General features: G+C 54.7%; 1 protein-coding gene across 1 annotated transcript in view; it reads right to left on the bottom strand.

Moving 5' to 3' along the window:
• SYNJ2 (synaptojanin 2) overlaps positions 1-19831 on the bottom strand; it is a 99993-nt gene extending 80162 nt beyond the window's left edge. The window contains 1 exon segment of the mRNA XM_066247808.1: positions 19454-19831. Coding sequence (XP_066103905.1) covers positions 19454-19580 — 127 coding nt within the window. The 5' untranslated portion in view covers positions 19581-19831.
• Between the last annotated feature and the right edge of the window lie 3425 nt (positions 19832-23256).

Here is a 23256-nt window from a genome sequence, read left to right as displayed (position 1 = left end):
AAAAGAACACGTGCAAAGGTCCTGAGGTGGAGGTGTTCCTGGCATATTCAAGGACCAGAGAGAAGATAAGAGTGTCTGACAGAGAGGAATTGGAGTAGAGGACACATTCTAAAGAATTTTCTAGGTCATAAGAAGACTCGGGTCTCAGTCTGAGCGAAAGGGAGCCCTTGCAGGGCTGTGGGGGTCACTTTGGCTGCTGCGTTGAGAACAGATCCCACAGGAGTGAGGGGGAAAGGCAAGGAGACCAGCTAGGAGGCACTACAATGACTCAGGCAAGAGATGGTGCTTGCTGGGCCGTGGTGGCAGCAGTGGAGAAGCTGAGAAACAGCCGAATTCTGACGACAACACACACACACACACACACACACACACACACACACACACACACACACACCTTTATTATGGAAATTCACAGAGAAAAGCAGAGTAAGTGTAATAGATGCCATGTATCCGCCTCCTGTGTACCTGCCTCCCATGTACCCGCCTCCCGTGTACCCGCCTCCCGTGTATCCGCCTGCCGTGTACCCGCCTCCCGTGTATCCGCCTCCCGTGTACCTGCCTCCCGTGTATCCACCTCCCATGTACCCCCCTGCCGTGTACCCAACTCCCGTGTATCCACCTTCCATGTACCCGCCTACCATGTATCCACCTGCCGTGTACCCGCCTCCCGTGTACCCGCCTCCCATGTACCCGCCTTCCGTGTACCCGCCTCCCATGTACCTGCCTCCATGTACCCGCCTCCCATGTACCTGCCTCCCATGTACCCCCCTGCCGTGTACCCGCCTCCCGTGTACCCGCCTGCCGTGTACTCCCCTGCCATGTACCCGCCTCCCGTGTACCCACCTGCCGTGTACCCGCCCGCTCCCACATCAGCTCAGGCCCTACCTTATTTCATTCACCCTGAGATCAGTGGGCCTCAGAACAGGGCCCCCGGACAGTAAGCGTCACCCAGCGTTAGAAACAGAAATTATCAGGCGGCACCCCAGCCCGGCTGAATCAGCAACTGTGGACCTGAGACCCAGAAATCTGTGCTCTAATGAGTCCTCTTGGTGAGAGCACTGCCCTAGATTACTCCGAGTCAACCCCAGACTTCACATCAGTTCACCTATAAATATTTCAGTTAGAATCTCTAACAGATAAGGGTTCTTTCATAACCACAATATCATTACCCCACCTTTTAAAAAAAGCACAGGCATAATTCCTTAACGGCATCACACAGCTGCGCACTTTGAAGGTAGAACACAAAGGCCTGTGGACCGGCTGGGTGTGGGTACGAGAGGTCGTGGTTCAAGGATGGCACTGAGTTTGTCCCCTGAGCCACCGGAGGGAAGAGTGGCTGTCACCCGTGCTGGCGAAGGCTGACAGGACAGGGCTGGGTGGTGCAGGGGGGTCCGCCAGATGCCCAGCGGTGGCCTGTGGCCTGTGGCAAGCTGAGGACGGAGCCGGTCCGGAGCCGGTCCGGAGCCCCGCAGAGAGGACGGCTGAAGAGAGAACCAGCAGAAGGCACTGAACATCGTGAGATGGGCAGATCACCGGGGAGTGAGGGTGGGCGACAGTGTGCTTACTGCCCGGGCACCGAGACATGGCCAAGACACGCGGAAAAGCAGGAGTGTGAGGTGTCCCAAAGCCTGGAGAAGAACGGGTGCCAGGAAGCGGGGATGGGGGTCAGTGGGACAGGCGCAGCTCTACGTCCTGTGACAAAATAGCGCTCGCGTCATTTTAAAATGAGGCCTTGGTGAGCCCCCCAGGAGGGCGAAGCCACAGTGGAGACCATGAGAGAGAATTCTCTCAGGAACTGTGTGCGTGCGCCCGTATCTGTGTGCGTGTGTGTCTGTGTATGGTGTAGAAGAGAAATGGGAGGTTGTGGTAGGGGACACTGAGGTCAAAAGATTCCTCTAGTACGGGGCGGGGGGGTGAACACCTGGGGTGCAGGTGGGTCGGAACTACCGGAGAGGTAGAAACGGATGCCGTAGGAGAGAGAGGAAGCTCTGCTGGAGCCAGGACCTCGAGCAGGTCGAGGGGACCCAATGTATGGGTGGCGGCTTGTCTGAAACTCAGACAGTCCTCCAAGGCTAACCGGACAGAAGGGACAGATGGGGGTGGGCGGGTGGCTGCGGAAATTCTCTCCTGCTTGCTTCCACTTTCTCAGGGCAAAGAGAAGCAACTCCCTTGGCTAAGAGTGAGGAGGGGGAGGAGGAGAGGGGGAGGAAATGAAGAGAGGGAAAAGAGAGAGGAGGGGGGAAGGGAGGAGGGGGAGAAGAGAGAGGAGGGGGAAGGGAGGAGGGGGAGGAAGGGAAGAGGAGGAAGGGGGGAGGGGAGAAAGGGAGGAGGAGGAAGGGGGAGGGGAGGAAGGGCTGAGGGGGAGGGAGGGGAGGGGAGGAAGGGATGAGGGGAAGGAAGGGGGGAGGGGAGGAAGGGGGAGGGGGAGGGAGAGAGGGGGAAGAAGGGATGAGGGGAGGGAGGGGAGGGGGGAAGAGATGAGGGAAAGGAAGGGGGAGAGGAAGGGGGGAGGGGAAGGAAGGAGGAGGGGGAGGAAAGGAGGAGGAAGAAGGGGGGAGGAGGGGGAAGGGAGAAGAGGGAAGGTGTGAAAATTAACTGGGGGTGGGACAGTGAACTGGATACAGATAACTGAAGGGGCCACCAGACGTAGGGATCATGGAGTGGCAGTGAGGCCTGTGAGCATGTGCTGGGTAGTTTCTAGGTGCAGAGAGGCAGGTGCAGGCGAGAAGGAGCTACCCAGTGGTTTGACCAAGCAGCAGAGAGCAGGAGAGGGAGGAGAGTGCAAGGCCAGGTCGAGTGAGCGAGCCAGTGAAGAGGGACGAGGGGCGTGGGGCAGGGAGGGACTGGGCGGTGTGGCAGGTTGTAGGGCTCGCCGACCCGGAGGGTCAGAGATGGGTGGAGCTGGGGAACTGAGGGTGAGCTAAGAAGACAGAGGAGGAAGATGAGGACAGGGATGACTGACACGGATGGTGCCGGGACCAGGGTATGGCTGTGGTGTGAGTGGCCGAGCCAGGGTGCAGGACACACTCGCTGGAGGAGGGGAAGTCACGACACTGAAGGCCAAGGTCTTCAGAAAGGTCTCTGTGGCTTCTGAAGGAACCAGGAGTGAGGGCAGGACACAGCAACAGGGAGACCGACAGAGGCGGAAGGTACACCCGCCAGGGAACCAGTCAGGTTCAGGGAGGGGTGGTGAGCGACAGGGTTCCTTGGCACCTGTGGGCACAGGGTTAACTCAGCCTGCTGGAGAATCTGACCTTAGGTCCACTTTCTAGCCTTGTTTCCCTGGTAACCTGATAAACGCTGTCTATGTTATTAGACAACTCGGCTTATGATAAAAATAGACCCAACTGACAGAAGGATCTGGACAGAGAGGAAGCACAAGTGAACTATCACAGCCACGGGGCAGGGGTCGTCTGAGAGACCCTGCAAGCTCACCGCTCTGACACAGACAGGTCCTGTGGGAAGTGAGACTGCCCAGCCACGTGGCCCTGGCATCCCCGTCAGGTGAGTGAGCTGCACCTGGGGGACTTTCGGTGGCCGTGGGGACTTACAGGAAGGCCTTGGGGATGCTGTGGGGGAGCATGTTCTGCCACGCCCACCAGCGCCAAAGAGCTGTGGTTCCTGTCTGTCCCGGGTCCCGGAGGGGTGTGACAGTCGGATGTTTAGAGGAACCCAGAAAGGCCTCCTGGCAGGTGCTCTGCAGGAGATTCCAGGTTGAGTGCTAGGATGGAGGAGGGAAGGAGCGTGTCCAGGGGGCAGAGAGAAGCCCAGGGGACAAGCACCCCACCCCCGGGTCTAGTGGGCAAGTGGACGGGAAGGGAATCAGCCCCCACTGGGGCAAGAGTGCTTGCCTGCGGGGAACCAGCAGCTTGCCCCAGAGCACAGCAAACTTGGCCCTGGACTCTGGACCCCAGCACAGAGCTCTGCCACCAGACATCGGAGGCTGGGGGTGGTCTCCAGGGGGCGGCTGTCACCGGGGCAGCCAGAGCCTGCTCCTTAAAACCCAGGGTAGGCGGGTAGGCGGGCAGTGCTCCTGGTCAGCAAGCAGCCGGTCCGGAGCAATATGCAAACCAGGCCTGACCTGTGGTGGCGCAGTGGATAAAGTGTCGACCTGGAAATGCTGAGGTCGCAGGTTCTAAACCCTGGGCTTGCCTGGTCAAGGCACATATGGGAGTTGATGCTTCCAGCTCCTCCCTACCTTCTCTCTCTGTCTCTCTCTCCTCTCTCTCTCCCTCTCTGTCTCCCTCTCTCCCTTTCTCTCTCCTCTCTAAAATGAATAAAGAAAATTAAAAAAATATATTAAAAAAAATATGCAAACCAACCACACGCGCTTCCTTCTTTCATAATATTTTTTTTTCTTTCATAATATTTTCCACACTAACACGCCATAAGGAAATTCCAGAAAAACCCAGCCCACAGGTCAGAAAAACAACTAGGTCAAGTTAACAATGCAGACAGCCCGGGACGGAGGTGCCATGTGTGGCCGCATTCCTGCACAGAAGATTAAACCGCCCGCTTGTGTTTCAGGATCTCAGGAGGCCAGAATCCTCCAGATCGAGGTCACTGTCTCCTCCACGTGCTCATTCCCGGCCCAGCTCAGACTGGCTAGGGCTGTTCCTTGCCGAGTTATCAGTTTGGAGCTGGAGCAGCTCTTCAGAAAGACAATGGTTTTCCTGGACGACAGAGGCCCCAGGGGCGTTGCTAAGCACAGTGGAAATCAAAACATCAGTCAGTCTGAAACAGAAGCTGGAGGGAGCCAAGACGAGAGCCAACTGCCAACTGGCACACCCGCCACCCTGCTAAGAAACTTTCCTGCCCCTTCTCCCCTCCCCTCCCCCCACCAAAATGTCCGCCACGGGGGTGGGGGGGGGCGCCCTCAAAAAAGCATTACCTAAGCAAATGCTCGGCCTCCCACCAAGCCCTGCTGCTGAGCACCACGCAGCCAGAGCAAACAAGAGGAAAGTTGATCCTCTTCTGTAGCCACAGCTGAGAAACATCTGCAGGGCCGGACCGGGCCACACCCCTCCCTGTGCCGGGGTCAGCAGTGGCTGGCTGGAGTGACAAGGCCGAAGGAGGAGGAGATGGCTGGCCCCTCAGACAAGAGGCTTGAGTGCAGAGCTGGACATGGAGCCTTTACAGTTGTCCCCCTCTCCCCCATAAAGAGAGGGAATCTGGGCCCTAATTCATCACGGATACGGCGCTGAAAATGCTTCTGGCCAGCTAGGGACAGGGACCCACGCCCCAATCAGCAGCTCCTGACACCTTAGGATGGTACAGCATGGGGGTGGCTAGGGTGGACGTGGGCACACAGACACCGGTCTCCACAAATGTGCATGTGCTCTCTTTAGACACAGGGGTGGGGGGTGTGCAGAGACGGATCCTTCTGGGGACGGCCCCTGGCCTGACCCCAGATCTCACTCCCGGGCCTCGGTCCCTCCCTGCCCCCAAGGGGCTCCTCTGGGACCAAGGCCAGGTATGTCACGTCCTCATAGGACAAGCCCTTCAGTGTGCTTCCGATGCCAAACTAAACGAGCCCGTGCCCGGGCTGGTGCTGCAGGCTCCCGCTCCGCTCCGGCCTCTCCTCCAGTTTCGCTAGCAGACCCGCCACACTCGTCCCTGGGCACTTCCTCTCTCTTCCTCCCGTGATCCCTCCACTGAGCGCCCCACTCAGCTCTGCCACAACCTCCCCCAGTGCGCCCTCCTACCCAGAAGCCCGGCTCCCTGCGTGGGCACTGCACGCACACGCGCACACGTGCGCACACGCACACCCCTCCGGAAGCCGTGCAGTGTGATCCATACAGACCTTACTACTACGCTCTGCGTGAGATGCAGGGGGGGAGTCGGAGGGAATGAGAAAGGCACAGCCTTTCACACGCGCCGCTGTGTGTGTGTGTGTGTGTGTGTGTGTGTGTGTGTGTGTGTGTTGCTCTAGCCCCCGGGACACAGCAGCAAGGCTGGGGCAGGACCAGCACAGGAAGCATCACCTCAGGAGGGAGGTGGGGTCCCTGAGTGTTGCTGCCGGATGGAGGTCAGACCTGCGGGGTCCCTCAGGCGGAGGACTCTGGGGACGTTGATGGAGGGCTTCAGGGGCGTGGCCAGGGCCGCAGCCGGCAGGCCCTGCGTCAGGGGAGAGCAGGAGGGGGAAGCGTGGAGACAGCATGCGTGGATGACGACCCCCTTTCCATGGGGGACAAGGAAAGGGGGTGGGGGCTGGGGCGGAGCGAGGGTTTCTTCACAGGAGAGTCTACAGTCTCCGCGTAAGGGTGGAAGGGACCTCGCTGGAAGGAACAGGAGAAATTGTGGTAGCGAAGTCTTCACAGTGAGAGGGGACAGGACCCTGCGGAAAGGCGGGTCCATGCGGGAAGTCGTCGGTGGGGCAGAGGCAAGGCGGTGCCCACCAGCACGGGGCGAACAGACGAGGAGGTGGGGCTGGTCCAAGTTCTGCTTGTTTTTATGTTCTCAGTGAAATAGGAAGCTAAACCACTAGCCAAGGGGACAGGCACTGAAGGCATGAGACAGTGGGCGTGGAGAAGTCCTCCCGGAGAGCAGAGGAGCGTGACCGAGGAGATGTAATAAGATTACCGCGCAGCCCTGACGATGCTTTACGAGGCTACAACAGACAGGCCAGCGCCCCCGTCTTCCCCCAGCCCCGCTCAGCACTGTGAGTGCGGAGCCTGGGGCGGGGGGCTGGGCTTTCCCTGGACAGTGCAGAGGAGAAGCGGGCTAGTGCGGCAGGCACGGCTGCCATGGACCAGGAGCTGCCCAGACGAGGAGGGCAGGGCTGGGCGTCCGCAGACTGAGGGCTTGGCGGGCTGCAGCACTCTGGGCAGGGGTTCGGAGGGACTTACGGGGACGAAGGAAGCAGGGAAGGATGCTCTGGTCCTCACCTCTCCTGGTCCTGCCACAGTCACTGCACACGCCTCACACCTCACGCCCGGAGCCCTGCCCTCGTGTTCCCAGCACGGAGCATAGCGGGGCTCTCACCTGAGCCCATACTCCCGTAGGGGACAAGGCAAATCTGGGCTTGTCTGGAGCCCTGAGGGGCTGGCCCTGGAGCCAGTGCAGGGGAGACCCTGATGTCTCCTGGGAAAGAGGTCAGCCTCCAAGAGAGGGACCTTTGTGAGGGCATAGCCTTGGGGGCATGCGGGAGGGGTGACTAAGAGAGTACACTGTTTGTCACCCTGCACTGCCCTCCCTGAATCACAGGAGACAGCAAGAGAAGTGGAGGAGGAGAACAGAGAATCAGCATTCATCCGTCCGACACTGATCACGGGGCTCAGCAGCAGTGTGGGCTCCCCCGTCCTGGCCATAAGTGCGTATCCTTTTGAGAATGACTACAGTGGTGACGAGCTTCTTCCCAGCTTAAAGCCTCATGCCCACAGGAGCCCCACACCCCTTACAAAACCCCCAACGCTATAGGTTCCAGGGTTCCCCAGGGGCATGCCCGGGTCCAGAGCTCTTAGACATCAGGAAGCACAAAGCCTGGTGTCTCCACCCGAGTTTATCACTCACTTGCAGGTCTTCCCTCTCCAGAAGCAATCTGCCAGGTAAGGCCATGTTTGCCCTAAGCAGTGTTATAGTTAAACAAATGTCAAATTCTCCTATGGAAGGGTACAAAAGCCTTCCCAAGCAAAGCATCAAACTCAGAAGTCATACAAGAAAAGAACCTGACAGACTGTAAAGAAATGTGGTTTTTTATTGTAGTATAACGTATATAGGCAAGGGAACAGATCCTAAGTTTATAGCTCTGTGAGTTTTCACAAAATGAACACACTCAATAACCAGCCCGAACATCTGAAAACAGAGGACTGGTGGTCCCCCAAGACCCCTTGCTCCTCCTCCACCTTGGATCCTCCTGGACTGAGGACCCAGCCTGCTCCAGTGTGACCTTACCTTAATTTACATCTTAATTAGGTTTGCAAAGACCCTATTTCTAAATAAAGTCACGTTCAGTTGCCAGGGGTCAGGACTCGAGTATGTCTTTCTGGGGACACAATACAACCCACAGCGTCCTGTTCCAAGGAGCCCGTGTTCACACCCACACAGACCAGGGGGAGGAAGTAAAGAAGGCAATTTCAGCGATACGTGCTACGAAGACGAGAAACCAGATGTTGGAACCGATCCAGTCGGGGCGTGGACCGCTAGGGTGGTCTGGGACAGTCTCACTGAGGTCACTGAGTTAGGCCTGCCCAAGGAGGCGGGCAAGAGAGGTCTGAGGGAAGAGCACCGTGGGCCAAGGGCACAGAAAGTGCGGAGACCCTGAGAGTGGACCCCGCCAGGGCTGTGGAGGGGAGTGAGCCCCGAGGACACGGGGGAGGGGGCTGGAGAAGCAGCCGGGCAGAGGACACTGGCTGTGCAGGCACGATCAGACCGCTGCGGGGACTGGGGAGGTGGACTCGAGGGCCAGCGGGACCCCGTGAGGTGGCGGCTGCCGGTCTGAGGGAGGGAGGGCTGCGGAGGGGAAACTGGGGGGCTCAGACCCATCTGGACAGTGGGCTGGACTTGCTGGTGGGCTGGATGGGGCTGCGGAAGACAGCAGGACCCAGATGGCTCACAAGTCCTGGTCCTGAGCATTTGTCCCGCCCACATGGGCTGCCGTGAACCAGAGAGGGGGATTACGGTAAGAAAACACTTAAGTGCATATGTGTGTGTGTGTGTGGGGGGGTGTCCCAGATATACTTTAAAATCCGCCCATTAACTTTTAATTTGAATGTAATTGGATTTTATTTGCACTGATAGATGAACTGGAGAACGAATAGGCTTCATTGTTGATGCTCCTGTCCCCCAAGTGCGGTTACACCTCTTCACGTATCCGGTGCTTCAGTCAGGTTTCATACCTTTCATCTTTTAGGCCTTATGTCTTTTATTATGTTTATTCCCAGAAACTGCTGTCCCTGGGAGTGGAATCTCTCCCCCTCCCCCACAAACACACTTTAATTGACTGATGATAAAACTTGGGAAAGCTAGCAAGTTTTATCTATTGTGCCTGAAAGGCAGACAGATGAACTCACTGTCTGATGGACAACCGAACGTCCATCACCCAGCTCCGCAGCCATCAACATCCTCCCAATCTGTATCACTTACTCTCTCCTCGCTGCTGCTGCTGCTGCATGTGTCTGTCTGTCTGTCTCCTGGAGTGTTGACAAGCTAATGCCAGCCGAGATATCACTGCCCTTCAGAATCCGTCTCCTGGATTTTCTAAGTGTACAAATCTATCGTCTGTGCCCAGAAGGCTTGAGAGTGCTCAGGATGCAGGGAAGACAGTAGCCCCACAATGGAGGGAGTCTGTCCCCAGGACAACGGCGATGACCAAACCAAAGGCACAAAGTTCTTCCTCTAATTTTCGCCACCTTTTCTCATAGGGGCACTCTACAAGTCTTCCCTTGGGGGATGTTTTCTCTCAAGACCAAATCCTAACAGGCTCTCGGTAACCTCACTTTCCCAACAGCAAACTGAACCGGAAACCCAGAGGGGAGCAGGCTGCCGGGTCCAGACACACCTGCCCTCTCCCGGGTCCAGACACACCTGCCCTCTCCTGCTGCGGCCCGGGGCCATGCCTGGCAGGCCATGCTGTTTCATTACAGCTTCTCACTTCATGTATGGGGTCTTCTGTAATCTGTTCCCATGCTGTAGGGGACAACCAGCTTCACCGTCGAGTTAAAAACTTTATTACTACCACACGAGTTAGAAAAAAGCCACTACCAGTTGACTTTCTCCAGGGCAGCCTCCAGCCCCTATGAAGGATTCGGAAAAACTGCACAAGCGCGCGCGCGCGCGCGCACACACACACACACACACACACAGCTGGGAGCAGCCCCTCAGAACCTGGCACTGAGGCCTAGACCTTCCCCTGTACCTGCATCACAGGCTGTCAATATTTTTAACATTCTAATGAGAATCGAACCTCTTCCCTGTTAATAAACAGCAAGATTTAGATGATAGAATTCTTATTAAAATCAATCCATACAACCCAATAAAATGTCTCAGCCCTCATCTCAAAACACTGTTTTTGTAGTCTGTCTGCAGAAAGAGGCAAGAAGCCCTTGGAAATGAGAAACAGAAGATTCCATTTGTCCACACAAGAAACAAAGTTTCAATGTGGCCCTCCATTCTTCCAGCTCGACTGCTGGTCTTCCACATTACCCACAAAGAGGTGTCTGACCTCCATACCTCGCCTCCAGTCCCGTCCCCGGGACTCCCCTCTCCTGGTGGTCTCCGTGACATGATGAGCAGATTCCCTACGCATGTGGACCTCGTTACAAGGCCCTGGCCCAGGCCTGGGCGGGTGGCGAGTGATTCCCAACCCTCGTTTTCCAGTATGCCTTTCTTTATCCACACCATTTAAATAAAATCAGGCCCATTGTTGAAACAGGCTGGGATGAGAGCATCACTATGTCCAGCTCGGCTCCAGCTGACCTCAGTGTCACTAAGCCAGGTGGTATGAGCTGCAGAGAATGGTCCCTCTGCTTTAACCCTCTGAGTAGTGCAAACATTCACATGCATCCCATCCTCGTGCCTCCTGACTATCCAGAGTATGTCATACCGGCCACATTGAAACTTTGTTTCTTGTGTGGACAAATGGAATCTTCTGTTTCAACATGAAAGAAAGGCAGATGTATGTTCTTCTTGTTTCCATAAATTAGTTATCAAACAAACATGACTTTAAGTTAATACAACTGGAACTAAATTCATTTTTTGAAAAGAAAACTCACTCCCGGGGGTCAGCGAGCATGAAAACAGTTCACTACTCCAAGGGTTAAGAGAGTTTTTCCACACACGGTATTTATCAGCCAGGGATGAGATTCGTTGTGAAGCTAAGCTCAGGCTGCCAGTCAGTTAAGACAGATTGAAAAAATAAAAGACTGCACGTTGCCCAACACACAAGCTCTCCACTCCAGTCCAGATCATTAAAAAAAATGTGTGCAATATGACGAAAGGTAGCTCTAAGAGCAGTGCATATTGATAAGAACAGGCTACAGCAGTGGTCCCCAACCCCCGGGCTGCGGACCGGTACCGATCCATGGGCCATTTGGTACCAGTCCGCAGAGAAAGAATAAATAACTTACATTATTTCCGTTTTATTTATATTTAAGTCTGAACGATGTTTTATTTTTAAAAAATGACCAGATTCCCTCTGTTACATTCATCTAAGACTCACTCTTGACACTTGTCTCGGTCTCGTGATACATTTATCCGTCCCACCCTAAAGGCCGGTCTGTGAAAATATTTTCTGACATTAAACCGGTTCGTGGCCCAAAAAAGGTTGGGGACCACTGGGCTAAAGGAACTAGTGAATTACCACAGTTTATGATACTTTAATAAGTACCACACTTCGTGTTCCTAATTTCAACTGAAATCATCAAGGCCTTTTAATTTTTTTTTTTCCTGGTTATAGGAAAGGAGCAAAACAAAGGGCAGATGTTCTCATGCATTTTAATTAGTTGGTAAGCAGCCAATAAAAACATACAGCATCAGATTCCTAGGTTAGGTCCAGCCTCGGATCCGAGCCAACTTAGATGTTACGTGGGCAAGTCACTTCTAAGATTTAAATTTCTGCTCAGTTTATAATTTTGTGTGTGTGTGTGTGTGACTTTTTAAAAATAATTTTTTATTTCTTCCATTACGGTTTATGTACAACATTAGTTTCAGGTGTACAGTGTAGTGATTGGACATTTACATAACTTATGAAGTGACCGCCTCCCCCAGAAGTCTAGCACCCATCTGACACCATACATAGTTATTACAATACTACTCACTATACCCCTGTGCTGCACTTTGCAGCCCCATTACCATGTTGTAACTACCAATTTGTATTTCTTAATCCCTATCATTTTAACTAGGTGTGTGAAGTAGTGGTTTTTCTTATTTGCTTATGCTTAAGTGTTGAAGCTTTTTTTTTTTTTAAAGACACAGGACTCTCAGAGTAGAAAGGCAATACAGACTGTCATTCATGTGTGTTCAGATTAGGATTCTGAGGTCTGAAGGGGTTAATTCCCGCAAGGCAAAAACGCAGGAGGAGTCCAAAGCCTGACCTCAGGTCCTGTGTCTGCTGTTGCTGACAAAGACTAAACAGGTGGAGGGTCTGGAGTGCTGTCACTGCCCCCCAGGGGTCAGACCTGAGGACAGGGGAATAGTTTGCTTCTTCATTGTAGAGATTACTATCACCAATCAAGGAGAAGTGAATACAAGTTGAATACAAAGAGGAGCAGCCAGCACAGGTGCCCCCTTACATCTGAATCTCGACAGGTGATGGCGAGACCGTTCGAGTCCTGTGCTGGCGCTGGCGGAGAGCGTCAGCCGGGAACACCCTGTCCTCCCCACCCCGCGCTCTGCAATGAGTGGCCTCACCCTGCTTCACAGGCTGCGGGGGGTCCCTTTCCATTTCTTCTCTCCTGTTCTGCTCTGAGCATCACCTCGGACCTTGTCAAGGAGCAGAGGCAGCAGCAGCAGAGGCAGCGGCAGCAGAGGCAGCGGCAGACCAGGCCCTGATCTCAGGGAGTGGCGGGTTTCATTGAAAACACATGAGGAAGAGTCTGGGGCGAGCAGAGCACAGCCCCATCCTCGGACCTCGGGCTGGAGGGCGGCTCGGTCACTCCCAGCCCCAGGGAAGGGAGGAGGCCATGCACAAGTGGCACATATGCAGCGACAAAATGAGGTACCAGCTCCTGGGATGTTACAGAAGCCTCCCATATCCTCAAGAAACTACCTTAAACTTGAAGTTTCACGCTCGTGCTTTGGAATTGCTGCCATGAACAGGGACCCAGGCCGCCTTCCACCGATAATGTGCTCAGCGGGACCCTCCTCCCGCCTCAAGTCATTTCTGAACAGGATATTTTACAAGCAAAGGGCAGCCCGCCAGCTTCCTGTGCCAGCAGTGCAGCCCGCCTCCTCCCCCAGGCCCTGGCCAACCCCCCCTTCCCAGCGGGGCCCTTTGCTAAGGTGCCCAGCCCAGCACCAGGCCCACAACGGGTGCCCAGTGTCACCTCAGGTGCACAGCACGGTACGTCCCCACCGGGCAGAGCCCCCGTCCACTCCTCACAACAAGCACACGGTCAGGAAGATACCTTCCTACAGGGCGCCCGGCACACTCTCAGAAACCTCTCCCCACTCAAGACCAAGACCTGGGAGGACACCAGTCCCTTTTATCTGCTTGACCGTCTTCACAACAGAGCCCTGTACCCCGTATGTTGAAATAGTTTTTAAGTTTTAAATCAAGCTAACAAACTATTAAACAAAATATGTTCTAGCTTCTTAGCTTGAGAAGTGCACCCCGTGATGAACTTGGCCAGTGGGGGGACTGTCCTCCGGCCCACCCCAGTATCTTTCCACCCATCTTGTTTGTGACAGAGACAGGAAGAGACAGAGAGAGGGACAGATAGGGATAGACAGGAAGGAAGAGAGACAAGAAGCATCAATTCTTCCCTGTGGCATCTTAATTGTTCATTGATTGCTTTCTCATATGTGCCTTGACCGGGGGGTTACAGCAGACCAAGTAACCCCTTGCTCAAGCCAGCGATCTTGGACTCAAGCTGGTGAGCCTTGCTCAAACCTGATGAGCCCTCATTCAAGTTGGCAACCTCGGGGTTTCTAACTTGGGTCCTCTGTGTCCCAGTCCAATGCCCTAACCACCATCACCTGGTCAGGCTCCACCCACCTCTCTTTCCTCCCCTCCCCCTTCCTCCTCCCTTCCCCCTCCCCCTCCTCCTCCCCCTCTTCCTCCTCCTCCTTCTCCTCCTCTTCTTCTTCTCTCTTTCTCTCTCTCTCAGCTTCAGACCACCTGCCAGGGCCCCAGCGCACACACCCTGACACCCCAGCTGGGGTGTGTCCAGTCCCTCCCTCATCACGCCCCTTCCCCGGGGCGCAAAGTGGACACCCCCACTGTGCAGTCCTCCGCAGGGCTCTGGGAGGAGACCAGAGCAGGCCTGAAGCGGGCTAGGCACCAGGTGTTAGGAGACTCCGGTCCAGACGGGGGGGGGGGGGCACTGTCGACAGGTGGACACGGTCCCTTGGCCCCTCTCATCCCTCCTGGGAGAGGCGTAAGGCGAGGTCCCTCTTGCTGTGGTCTGGGAGCAGACTGTCTCCTGAGCCCATCGAGGTCACCCCTAGGAGGGGACAGCCTGCTCTTCCAGGCTGTGGTTTGCTCTGCCTAGGGGACCCCTTTGCTTTTAAAAATGCATCCTGGCCGGGACCTCAGAATCAATTCACACCACCATTTCGGGTGTTGTCAGGGGAAATTGAATCTGTCAGGGAAAATTGAATTTAAACAAAATGCAAGTTGGGACGGGGGAGCCAAGCCAGGTTAGAGCCTTGCTTGGCACTGAACCAACTATTTTAGAAGATTCGTTTTTCATAAAACATGATGCGGGCACGGGTGACACAGATTTGAAATAAATCAATAATTATCAAGGCTGAGTGACAGGTACATGGGAATGACTTTTTCCTTCCTCTTTTTGGGCACATATAAAGATTTTCACAATTAAAGGTTAAAGACCCCAAAAGGATCCCGGCAAGAATTGAAATCACATTCCTACCAGTAAGTTACAGAAATCACAGACAGGAAATCCCACGAACCCAGTTTGCATTTTTTGTAAAATTATGCTGAACAAACCTACAGCCAGGAAGCGCCCGAGCTCAAGCCGCGGAGGCCAGCCGGCCACCGGCCTCGCCCCGAGAGGTGATGGACGGCCACCCACTCGATCCTCTCAGGGGCTCAACACGCAGGTCAAACTCCGAGTCCCCGACCAAATACACCCGGGCCCCAGAGCCGGCGGAAGTGCCCACAGCCACAGTTCAGAGGAAGCCTTGCTCGGTTCCATGGCGACCTAATTCAAACAAGCACACAGCGTGGCCTCTGTACAAACAGCAGCTGGGAAAACCCGGGCGGCGTTCACATAGATACCCCCCCCCCAACACACACATAGCTCAAAGTGATTTAGGAACACTCACTAATTAAGTCTCCCAAGCCTCCTCCCCACCCGCCACCCCCACTGCGTGGTCACCCGCCAGCCAGAGGCAGCGCCGCACCAGCTCAGACACAGGTGCGAACACGGACGCAGCACACATGCTCGCTCGCAGACAGCCCCGCCTGGGGGCCTCTGGAGGATGCGGGACCTCGGAGCAGCGGTGCCGGCCCTGAGGATGGACGAAACCCATGAACAACAGGCACGTTTCCCTTCAGCTTGCCCCACACCGCACCCGAAACTCTAAAAGAGGCAGAGACAAGGACAGCAGGTCCTTTTGACCCCGGTGGGCCAATAAGAGAACCTCTAGCCCCTAATTCTGGTTTGTGAGCCAAGCGGAATGCTTACACTCGGTGGCTTTTCACCTGTACCCACGAAGCCGCCTGCCGCTCAATCAGGTCCCCGAGGAAACGTTACAAAAACCTTTGAAACGGGCACCAAAATGGTTGGCTCTTCTGCCTCTGGAATGCCCATTCTCCCCAATCCACATTAAGGATAGATTTTAGGAGCAGGGATTGGGAAGTATTCCTCCAGCCGCCCTCGTGCTGGCTGGCTGGATGACCTGGTGTGGAGACCTCGGCGGACACGCTGGAACAGAGGGATGTACCCAGCAATCCACCAATCAAGGATCATTAGTTTTTCCTAAACTTACAACCCAATTCAAGCACCTGACCCTCTCTGGGCGCCGCCTGAAAACACTGAGCCATCGTGAGCCCCTTCCACAGAGAGGCCTCTTCACGTGAGGATGCGCGTGGGGTTCAATGTGCCCCAGCTGTGCTTACGGATGGCTGGCCACCAGGCACTGCTCTCCTGCTGCTCCCCATACACACAGCGTGCATCTGCCACAGACTGGGGCAGAATTTAGGACCACTCTGTAACTGGGGAGAAGTCAGAACCCACACAGGAAGAAACCCTCCACTCAAGTCTCCCTGGCCTCTCACGCGTCACTGGGAGACCTGTCCCCGGAAACCACGGCTGAAGTGGAAGAGAAAGCCGCTCCTCACCCTGCACTTCACAGAAAGGGTGCCCGGTCAGGACTGGCGGCCAGCTGTGCCAGCTGCCCCAGATGTTCTGTCCCACGCAACAGCTGAAACTGCAACCTTGGGGGGGGGGGGGAGAAGAAAAGGAAGCATTCTTAACCTGTCAAGGAAAGGGAAACAGAGAAGCTAGGGCTTTGGAACACAGATGGAAATTCCCAGTTTAGAGCCACTCTAACTGACTCCGGTGAGCTGAGGGTGCTGTAAAAGTTTGAGATAACCACTTTCTAGTAACCGAAACATTCCACAGTCCCTCCCAGGACCAGCAATACCGCCAAATGCGACAGCAGCTGCTTTTAAAAAACAGGTGCTGCCTGACCTGTGGTGGCACAGTGGGATAAAGCGTCGACCTGGAACACTGAGGTTGCCGGTTCGAAACCCTGGGCTTGCCTGGTCAAGGCACATATGGGAGTTGATGCTTCCTGCTCCTCCCCCTTCTCTCTCTCTCCCCTGTCTCTAAAAATCAATTAAAAAATCAATAAAAAAAAAAATAAAAAAAAAAAAAAAAAAAAAACAGGTGCACTCAGTTTAAAAAAGACAGACTTTAAAGATTTAAGTATTCAGCCTGACCTGGCGGTGGCGCAGTGGATAGAGCGTCGGACTGGGATGCGGAGGACCCAGGTTTGAGACCCTGAGGTCGCCAGCTTGAGCCCCGGGTCGCTGGCTCGAGCAAGGGGTTACTCGGTCTGCTGAAGGCACGCGGTCAAGGCACGTATGAGAAGGCAATGAATGAACAATTAAGGTGTTGCAATGCACAATGAAAAACTAATGATGGATGCTTCTCATCTCTTCGTTCCTGTCTGTCTGTCCCTGTCTATCCCTCTCTGACTCTCTCTCTGTCTCTGTAAAAAAACAAAACAACTACTGATGTTTCTCTCTCTCTCTCTCTTCCCTTTCCTCTCTTAAAAAAAAAAAGAAAAAAAATTCAAGTATTCAGCCCAGGGTCTACTGAAACACGGATGGAGGGTTAAGTGACAAACACAGGGAGTACACGAGGAGAAGGCGTGCCATGCGTCTCACTACACCCCCGATTCCAGAACCCAATGTACGGTCATCGCAACAATGTAACGTCCGTGCATTTCAGCCCCTTCTCGATTTCCAAGTGGAAAATATGCATGACATTATTCTCATTAATCATGTTTAAATCTTCACTTTTGAAAAAAAAAAAGGTCTCTTTCCCCAAGTGGCTTCAAAAGAACTCAAATGCATACGAATCTTCTTTAACATAGAAATCCAACTGAAGGACACTGTAATCTCTTTGAATGAAAGTCTTGTACCGTGAAATTGATCTCTCGGCCCTGATAAATGTGGTATGAAGTGGACATCTAAAATGGGATGGAAATTTCTGTGGTTTTCTCACAAGACCTTAGCAAATGACCAAACTTGGACTTTTCAGGACTGAGCACAAACAGAAATAACCTGATAACAACTTAATCCCGAATTCGGGGAACATGTATGGCTCTGACACAACTGGAGACGTTATTTTCTGAAAGTGATCAAACAGGCCCATACCTAAATGCTAATAAAATTATTAGGAAAGTGGAAGTGGATGAGATGATCTTTCCACGACATAGATCCTAAGAACCGATGCACACAAATGTGAACAAAAGACTAGAGATGTCTGACCAGGCGGTGGCGCAGTGGATAGAGCGTCAGACTGGGATGCGGAAGGACCCAGGTTCGAGACCCCTAAGGTCGCCAACTTGAGCGTGGGCTCATCTGGTTTGAGCAAAGCTCACCAGCTTGGACCCAAGGTCGCTGGCTCGAGCAAGGGGTTACTCGGTCTGCTGAAGGCCCACAGTCAAGGCACATATGAGAAAGCAATCAATGAACAACTAAGGTTTCGCAACGAAAAACTGATGATTGACGCTTCCAATCTCTCTCTCCGTTCCTGTCTGTCCCTATCTATCCCTCTCTCTGACTCTGTCTCTGAAAAAAAAAAAAAAAAAAAGACTAGAGACATTTTATAAAGTGCTGTGAAAGCCAGCACACTGGTCATCCATCAAAGGACAACTGACCATCCTCTGTCCAGCTACGAACAAGGGAAGACGGCACAGTGGGACACCAGGTGGAAGCCTCCGCTCCAGTGTTCAAGTCAAAGTTCTAACAACCCTGCCTGGTTTCGTTCACTCTGGTGTTACCTAAGCCTTCCGCATGAATGTTAGCCACAAAGTAAGGGACCAGGGTCAGTGATTTCAGAATAGCCACAGAAGTCAGGTAGAGATGGGTCACTTTGGGCAAGCAAGTTTCTTAGCCTCTTCTGGACTCAGTTTACTCATCTGTAATATGGGGGTAATAATAGCTCTTTCGTAGAACTGTAAAAATAAATGAGACTGTCTCTACAGTTCTTAGCACAATGTCTGTCTAAAGACTTCCTGAAGCCCTACATGAAACATACTGGCTTGACATCTTACTCAAAAACACCCAACATAAAGACGGAGTCATCAGGAAGTAATTTGCCTCCAAGTTCTATTCTTTGCAGTACTGAGGGCTCTCCACCGACTATACGTGCAGCAAAGGAGCCATCAGCAGGAAAAGAGGAAGACCAAATATGAGAGGGCATGATTCCCTATAAGAAGCCATTGAGTCTGGCCTGTGGTGGCCCAGTGGATAGGGCACTGACCTGGAACACTGAGGTTGGGGGTTTGAAACCCTGGGCTTGCCGGGTCAAGACATCTAAGGACAAGCAAGCAATGGACAACTAAAGTGAAGCAACTATAAGTTGATACTTCTCACTCCTCCCCTCCTCTCTCTGTAAAATCAATATATAAAAAGATCTTTGAAAAAAGAAAAAAAGAAGACGCTATTGAAGTAAGTCTACTGGAGCTAAACAAGCAGGTTATTGAGGGCAGGACAATGTGGACATCACTCATTCAGAGACCAGGTCACCAAGTGTCAGGGCCGACTCAAATGCACCTAATAACACACACAAAGGTGGCATCTGTGGTTTCTTAGAGGCTGTGTTATGGAGATTTTGTCCCCATCCCCCCTGGGGCTGAAGCTGACCACACAAACCAAAGGATCTCATCAACAGGTGCAAAAGAAAAAGAGCTGGCTCCTACATCGGCCCCCTCCGACCATCAGGGATCTGTACCGAATCCACGCAGGGCATCAAAGGCCAGAGCAGCTCGTCCCCGCAGGGCATCAAAGGCCAGAGCAGCTCTGCAAGAACTGAACCCTGCGTAGGGCGCGCAGATGGCAGAGCCGGCCGAGGTGGGCTTAGGGCCGCAGCGCACGGGGCCCAGCCAGAAGTGCTCTCCCGTATCACCAGTGGTCACTTCATTCAAACAAGCCGGCCCCCCGCCCTCACGCCCGGCTGTCTCGGTTCAGCCGGACCGGTCACCTCGGGGAAGGGAGGCGCCCGGGTCTCCAAGTCTCAGCAAGCAGGGCCCTGTTTCCTGGGTGTCCCTCCCCCCCTCCCGCCCTGGCAGGCGGCGAGGGGGTGCAGGCACTCACCGAGCGTGGCCACCGTGCCAGCTTCGAAGAGCAGGCAGTCCCCGCGGCCGCGCGCCTCCAGCAGGACGCTGCTGTCCCCCGTGGCCTCCAGCCGCCCGAGCAGCCGCAGCCCTTTGCTCAGAGCCATGGGCGCCAGGCCCCGTCCAGCCCGAGGGCGCGCAGAACGCCACGCTCCCCGCGCCCGCAACTTCCCGGAGTTTCGCTTTGCGAGGGGGGTGGGGGGCGGCGCAGGCTCCTCCCCGCGGCCGCTGCCTCCTCCTCCGCGCCGCCCGTGGCAGGTGAGGGGCCTCCCAACCTCCCGGCCGGCCGCCCAGGCGCCGCGCTCCCCCAAGCGGTGACGCCCAGCCGGGACGCGGCTCCCAGGGCGCCGGCTCCCGCGTCCCGGAGCGCGGTTGGACTGTCGCGGGCCCCAGGGGGGACGGCCGCCCGGGCAGCGGATTCCACACATTCCTAGGCGCGGGGGAGGCTGCTGGCCGCGGGGGCCGGCCGGTCCTAAACCCGCGCGGACGCCCGAGGCCTTATATGGGCAGCCCTGCCGGCCGGCGCTGCGGGCACGCGGGTCACTATGCCTCTCTGCGCCTTAGTGGCCTTGCGGGTAAAGGGGGACTGAGAACTGATCCTACTTCGTAAGGTTGAGGTGAGGATGGAACTATATAATTCGCGGAAAGGACTTAGGGAGAGCCCGCAGAGTGGGAAGTGCTCGGTAAATGTTGTCTTTTCCCAGCTTTTTATGGAGATCAAAGGTGTGTTGTCTCAGAGAGACTGTACCTCTGTCCTTAGACCTGCCAATTAGCCTGTGACCTTGACTTCCCTGAGCCTTTCCTCACCTGACATTACCTGTGCAGGCATCCCCACTCCACCCTCAACGCCCTTACACATGGCTGCGGGGATGTGACAGGTGGTGATAGAGGAATTAAGGACCAGAAGCTTGGGAAGTCACAAGCAGGGGCAACTAGGAGGAGGTGCTGGTGAGCCTGGTAGTGAGGGGTGCCATTTCCCCTCCAACTTGCCAGCCCTCCTTCCGCTGAGTGTAGCCCGTGACTTAAGGGCACATGCTACAATAAGCCAGTTTGTGCTCAGCTGTGTAGACACCAGCACTTATGGGAGCCTCGTCCACGGGATGAGGGAGTACTGCCCACCTGAGGGTGACCTAAGTAAAGGGAGAAGCAGCCCCTCAGGGCACTGCCTGGCGTCCAGGCTTACCTGGAATCGCCCTCTGGGTGAGCCTGGAGGTTTCATTTCATTCTCTTGCAATGGATGTGTGTGGGTAGCTCCCACACTTCCATCGGGGTGTTGCCACCGGGTCCCCAAACCAGCCTGGTTCCTCTCTCACTCCTGCTCACACTGAAAAGATGATTGTGGGTCAAGCCATTTGTCTCCTGGGCGTGTCTGGAAGGAGCAGACATTCAGTAACCACCAGGAATGACCACACATCCATTCCATCCTCTGTGCACAACTTCCCAGGTGATGATTTGGGGTATAAAAACGTGAACAGCCGCTAAAGATTCAAATCATTCGAGAGCCTTCTGACCCCTCGTGCACACATTTTGAAGTGGTGGGTGTCCCACATGTGATATGCATAAGCTGTTCTCTGTAAGAGGGAGGTATTACTTCCTCCGGAGAATAGTGTGCCCTTTAAGTGAGGCAGAGTAGTCTTTGGCTCACTTTTCCTTTCCTTTTAAACCCCAAGCCCCCTTCTTCCAGGAAGCCTTCCTGGGATGCTGAGGTTCCAGAAATAGTGTTTGCATACACTCAGATTCACAGATGCACACATCAACTCTCACTTGTTCATGTGTCTCTTGAGAAGTGTTTTCATATTTCTTCTTGCTTAGCCTTGTTTCAGAAATTAGGTATAAGATCTTAGGGAGGGGACCAAGCCTTTTTAACTCTCTTCCCCTTTTCTGCCCTCCCTCCCATCACATAATTTAAAGCGCTGAAAAGTGGCACGCTGAACGTATTTTAGAAATTTTCCTAGAGTCAAGACCAGCACTTGAGCTTTATGGCTTCTAGAATCTAAGACAACTAATTGTAAGATGAACCAATTGTAAGATGTACTTTATGCACCACTAAGGAAGGAGAAATGCTGCCAATTACACAGTTTAATGAAATTGCCAGTTATGCCCTAATTTCAGCAGTGTTATAATGTGCACGTTAGGCTCAGTGAGCCAAGTGCAGTTCCCTTATTTCTGAGAACTGGCTGAATGAACCAAGCACCTGCTGGTTTTCAGGTCACTGTCCTCTGGTTTGGAGCAGGACGGTCAATCTGGGTGGCAGAGGAAGCAGCCTCCATACAGACTCCCCACCTCGATAGGCACAGGGTCACAGGGTCACGGGGCACCGGCAGATTTAGCAGATGGAGAAAGTAACTGATCTTGAGACACTTAAAAAAAAAGGGTCAGCTCTGAGACCTAACCCATAAGTGGAAAACAGGTGGACCTGTCCGAGTGGGGAACGTTTGGGGGCGTCCCGCCCCTGAGATGTGGGGCTCCTGGAGGCCTGTGATTGGAGGAGAGGAGGTCAGGAAGAAAGAAACAGCCAATTCCATCAGCCCGCGGAGGCGGCCACTGCAGAAACTTCTGCATGGTTGTGCGGCCTCAGGCCCTGGGGGGCCGGGGCCCAGCGAGTTACCAAAGCAGAGGGAGAAACGGGCAAGCTTTGCATTCAGTGCGAGGCTGCGTGTGGCACCTGATCGCAGGACAGGAGAACAGGACGGGGAGGCCTCAGGAAGGACCCCGGGGTTGAGGGACTGGGACAGTGGTGGCACCCCCGTTGACAGAAATAGGAGACTCTGGGAGGCGGCTGGTGGAGCAGAGACAGGAACTGGGGGTGGGGAATGGTTTGGATGTGCTGAGGGCAGGGTCGGGAGGGGCTCCCCATGGGGAGGCCCAGAAAGGAAGACGGGCCTGTGCGGGGAGGGGAGCCCGGCAGGACGAGGAGGCCCCGTCTGAGCATGGGACAAGACTAGAGGCTGCAGCCTGCGAGGTTAGAGAAGCTAAGTGTGGGGTGTGGAATGTTCTGGAAGCAGGGAGTGGTCAGTGGTTTGAAAACCTCAGGTCTCTGAGAAGAACTCAGAAAAGAACAGTGGTTCGGCCAGAAGGTAACGGTGACCTTTGAGTGGGCAGTTTTATTAGAGGGCTGGGCAATCAACGCAGCTTACAAAGATTTAAGGAAGAAAGGCAGGCACTAAGCGTGACCTGCTGGTCCTAGGAGCCTGGCTGGTGGAAACCTTCCTAAGACAGGGAGGGGCTGCTCAGGTCAGCAGAGCAGCGCAGCGGAAGAGGAGCGCTGAAGCTGCGGGTGGGAAGGAGGCACCCTGGGTAGTGGGAGGATCAGCGCCTCCGAGGGAGAGGGGGGAGGGGAGGAGGTGGGGGTGGTGGTGGGGGAGGAGGTGCCCTGAGTAGTGGGAGGATCAGCGCCTCCGAGGGAGAGGGGGGAGGGGAGGAGGTGGGGGTGGTGGTGGGGGAGGAGGTGCCCTGAGTAGTGGGAGGATCAGCGCCTCCGAGGGAGAGGGGGGAGGGGAGGAGGTGGGGGGGTGGAGACAGCCAGGAGGAGGACAGCTACAGGGCTGGGAGAAGGGGAAGAGGCAGAGCCACCCTTCCGGAGGCCTGGCCCTTGGTGAACTCCCAGTGAGCAAACGGGGTGGGCGTGGGCCCTGAGAGAACTGGAAAGGCCCAGAACACTCGCTGTGTGGTGTGGAGTACCCAGAAGTCAGACTCCTGTCCCGGGCCCCGAGAGATAACAGAATCCCGGAGCTCAGCAACCAGTACCGATGATCATTTCTCCGTCAGTCCTGTCAGCTCCGC

Source organism: Saccopteryx bilineata, chromosome 12, assembly GCF_036850765.1.
Source record: "Saccopteryx bilineata isolate mSacBil1 chromosome 12, mSacBil1_pri_phased_curated, whole genome shotgun sequence".
Lineage (NCBI taxonomy): Eukaryota > Metazoa > Chordata > Mammalia > Chiroptera > Emballonuridae > Saccopteryx > Saccopteryx bilineata.
This window is presented reverse-complemented; position numbering and strand designations above follow the sequence as displayed.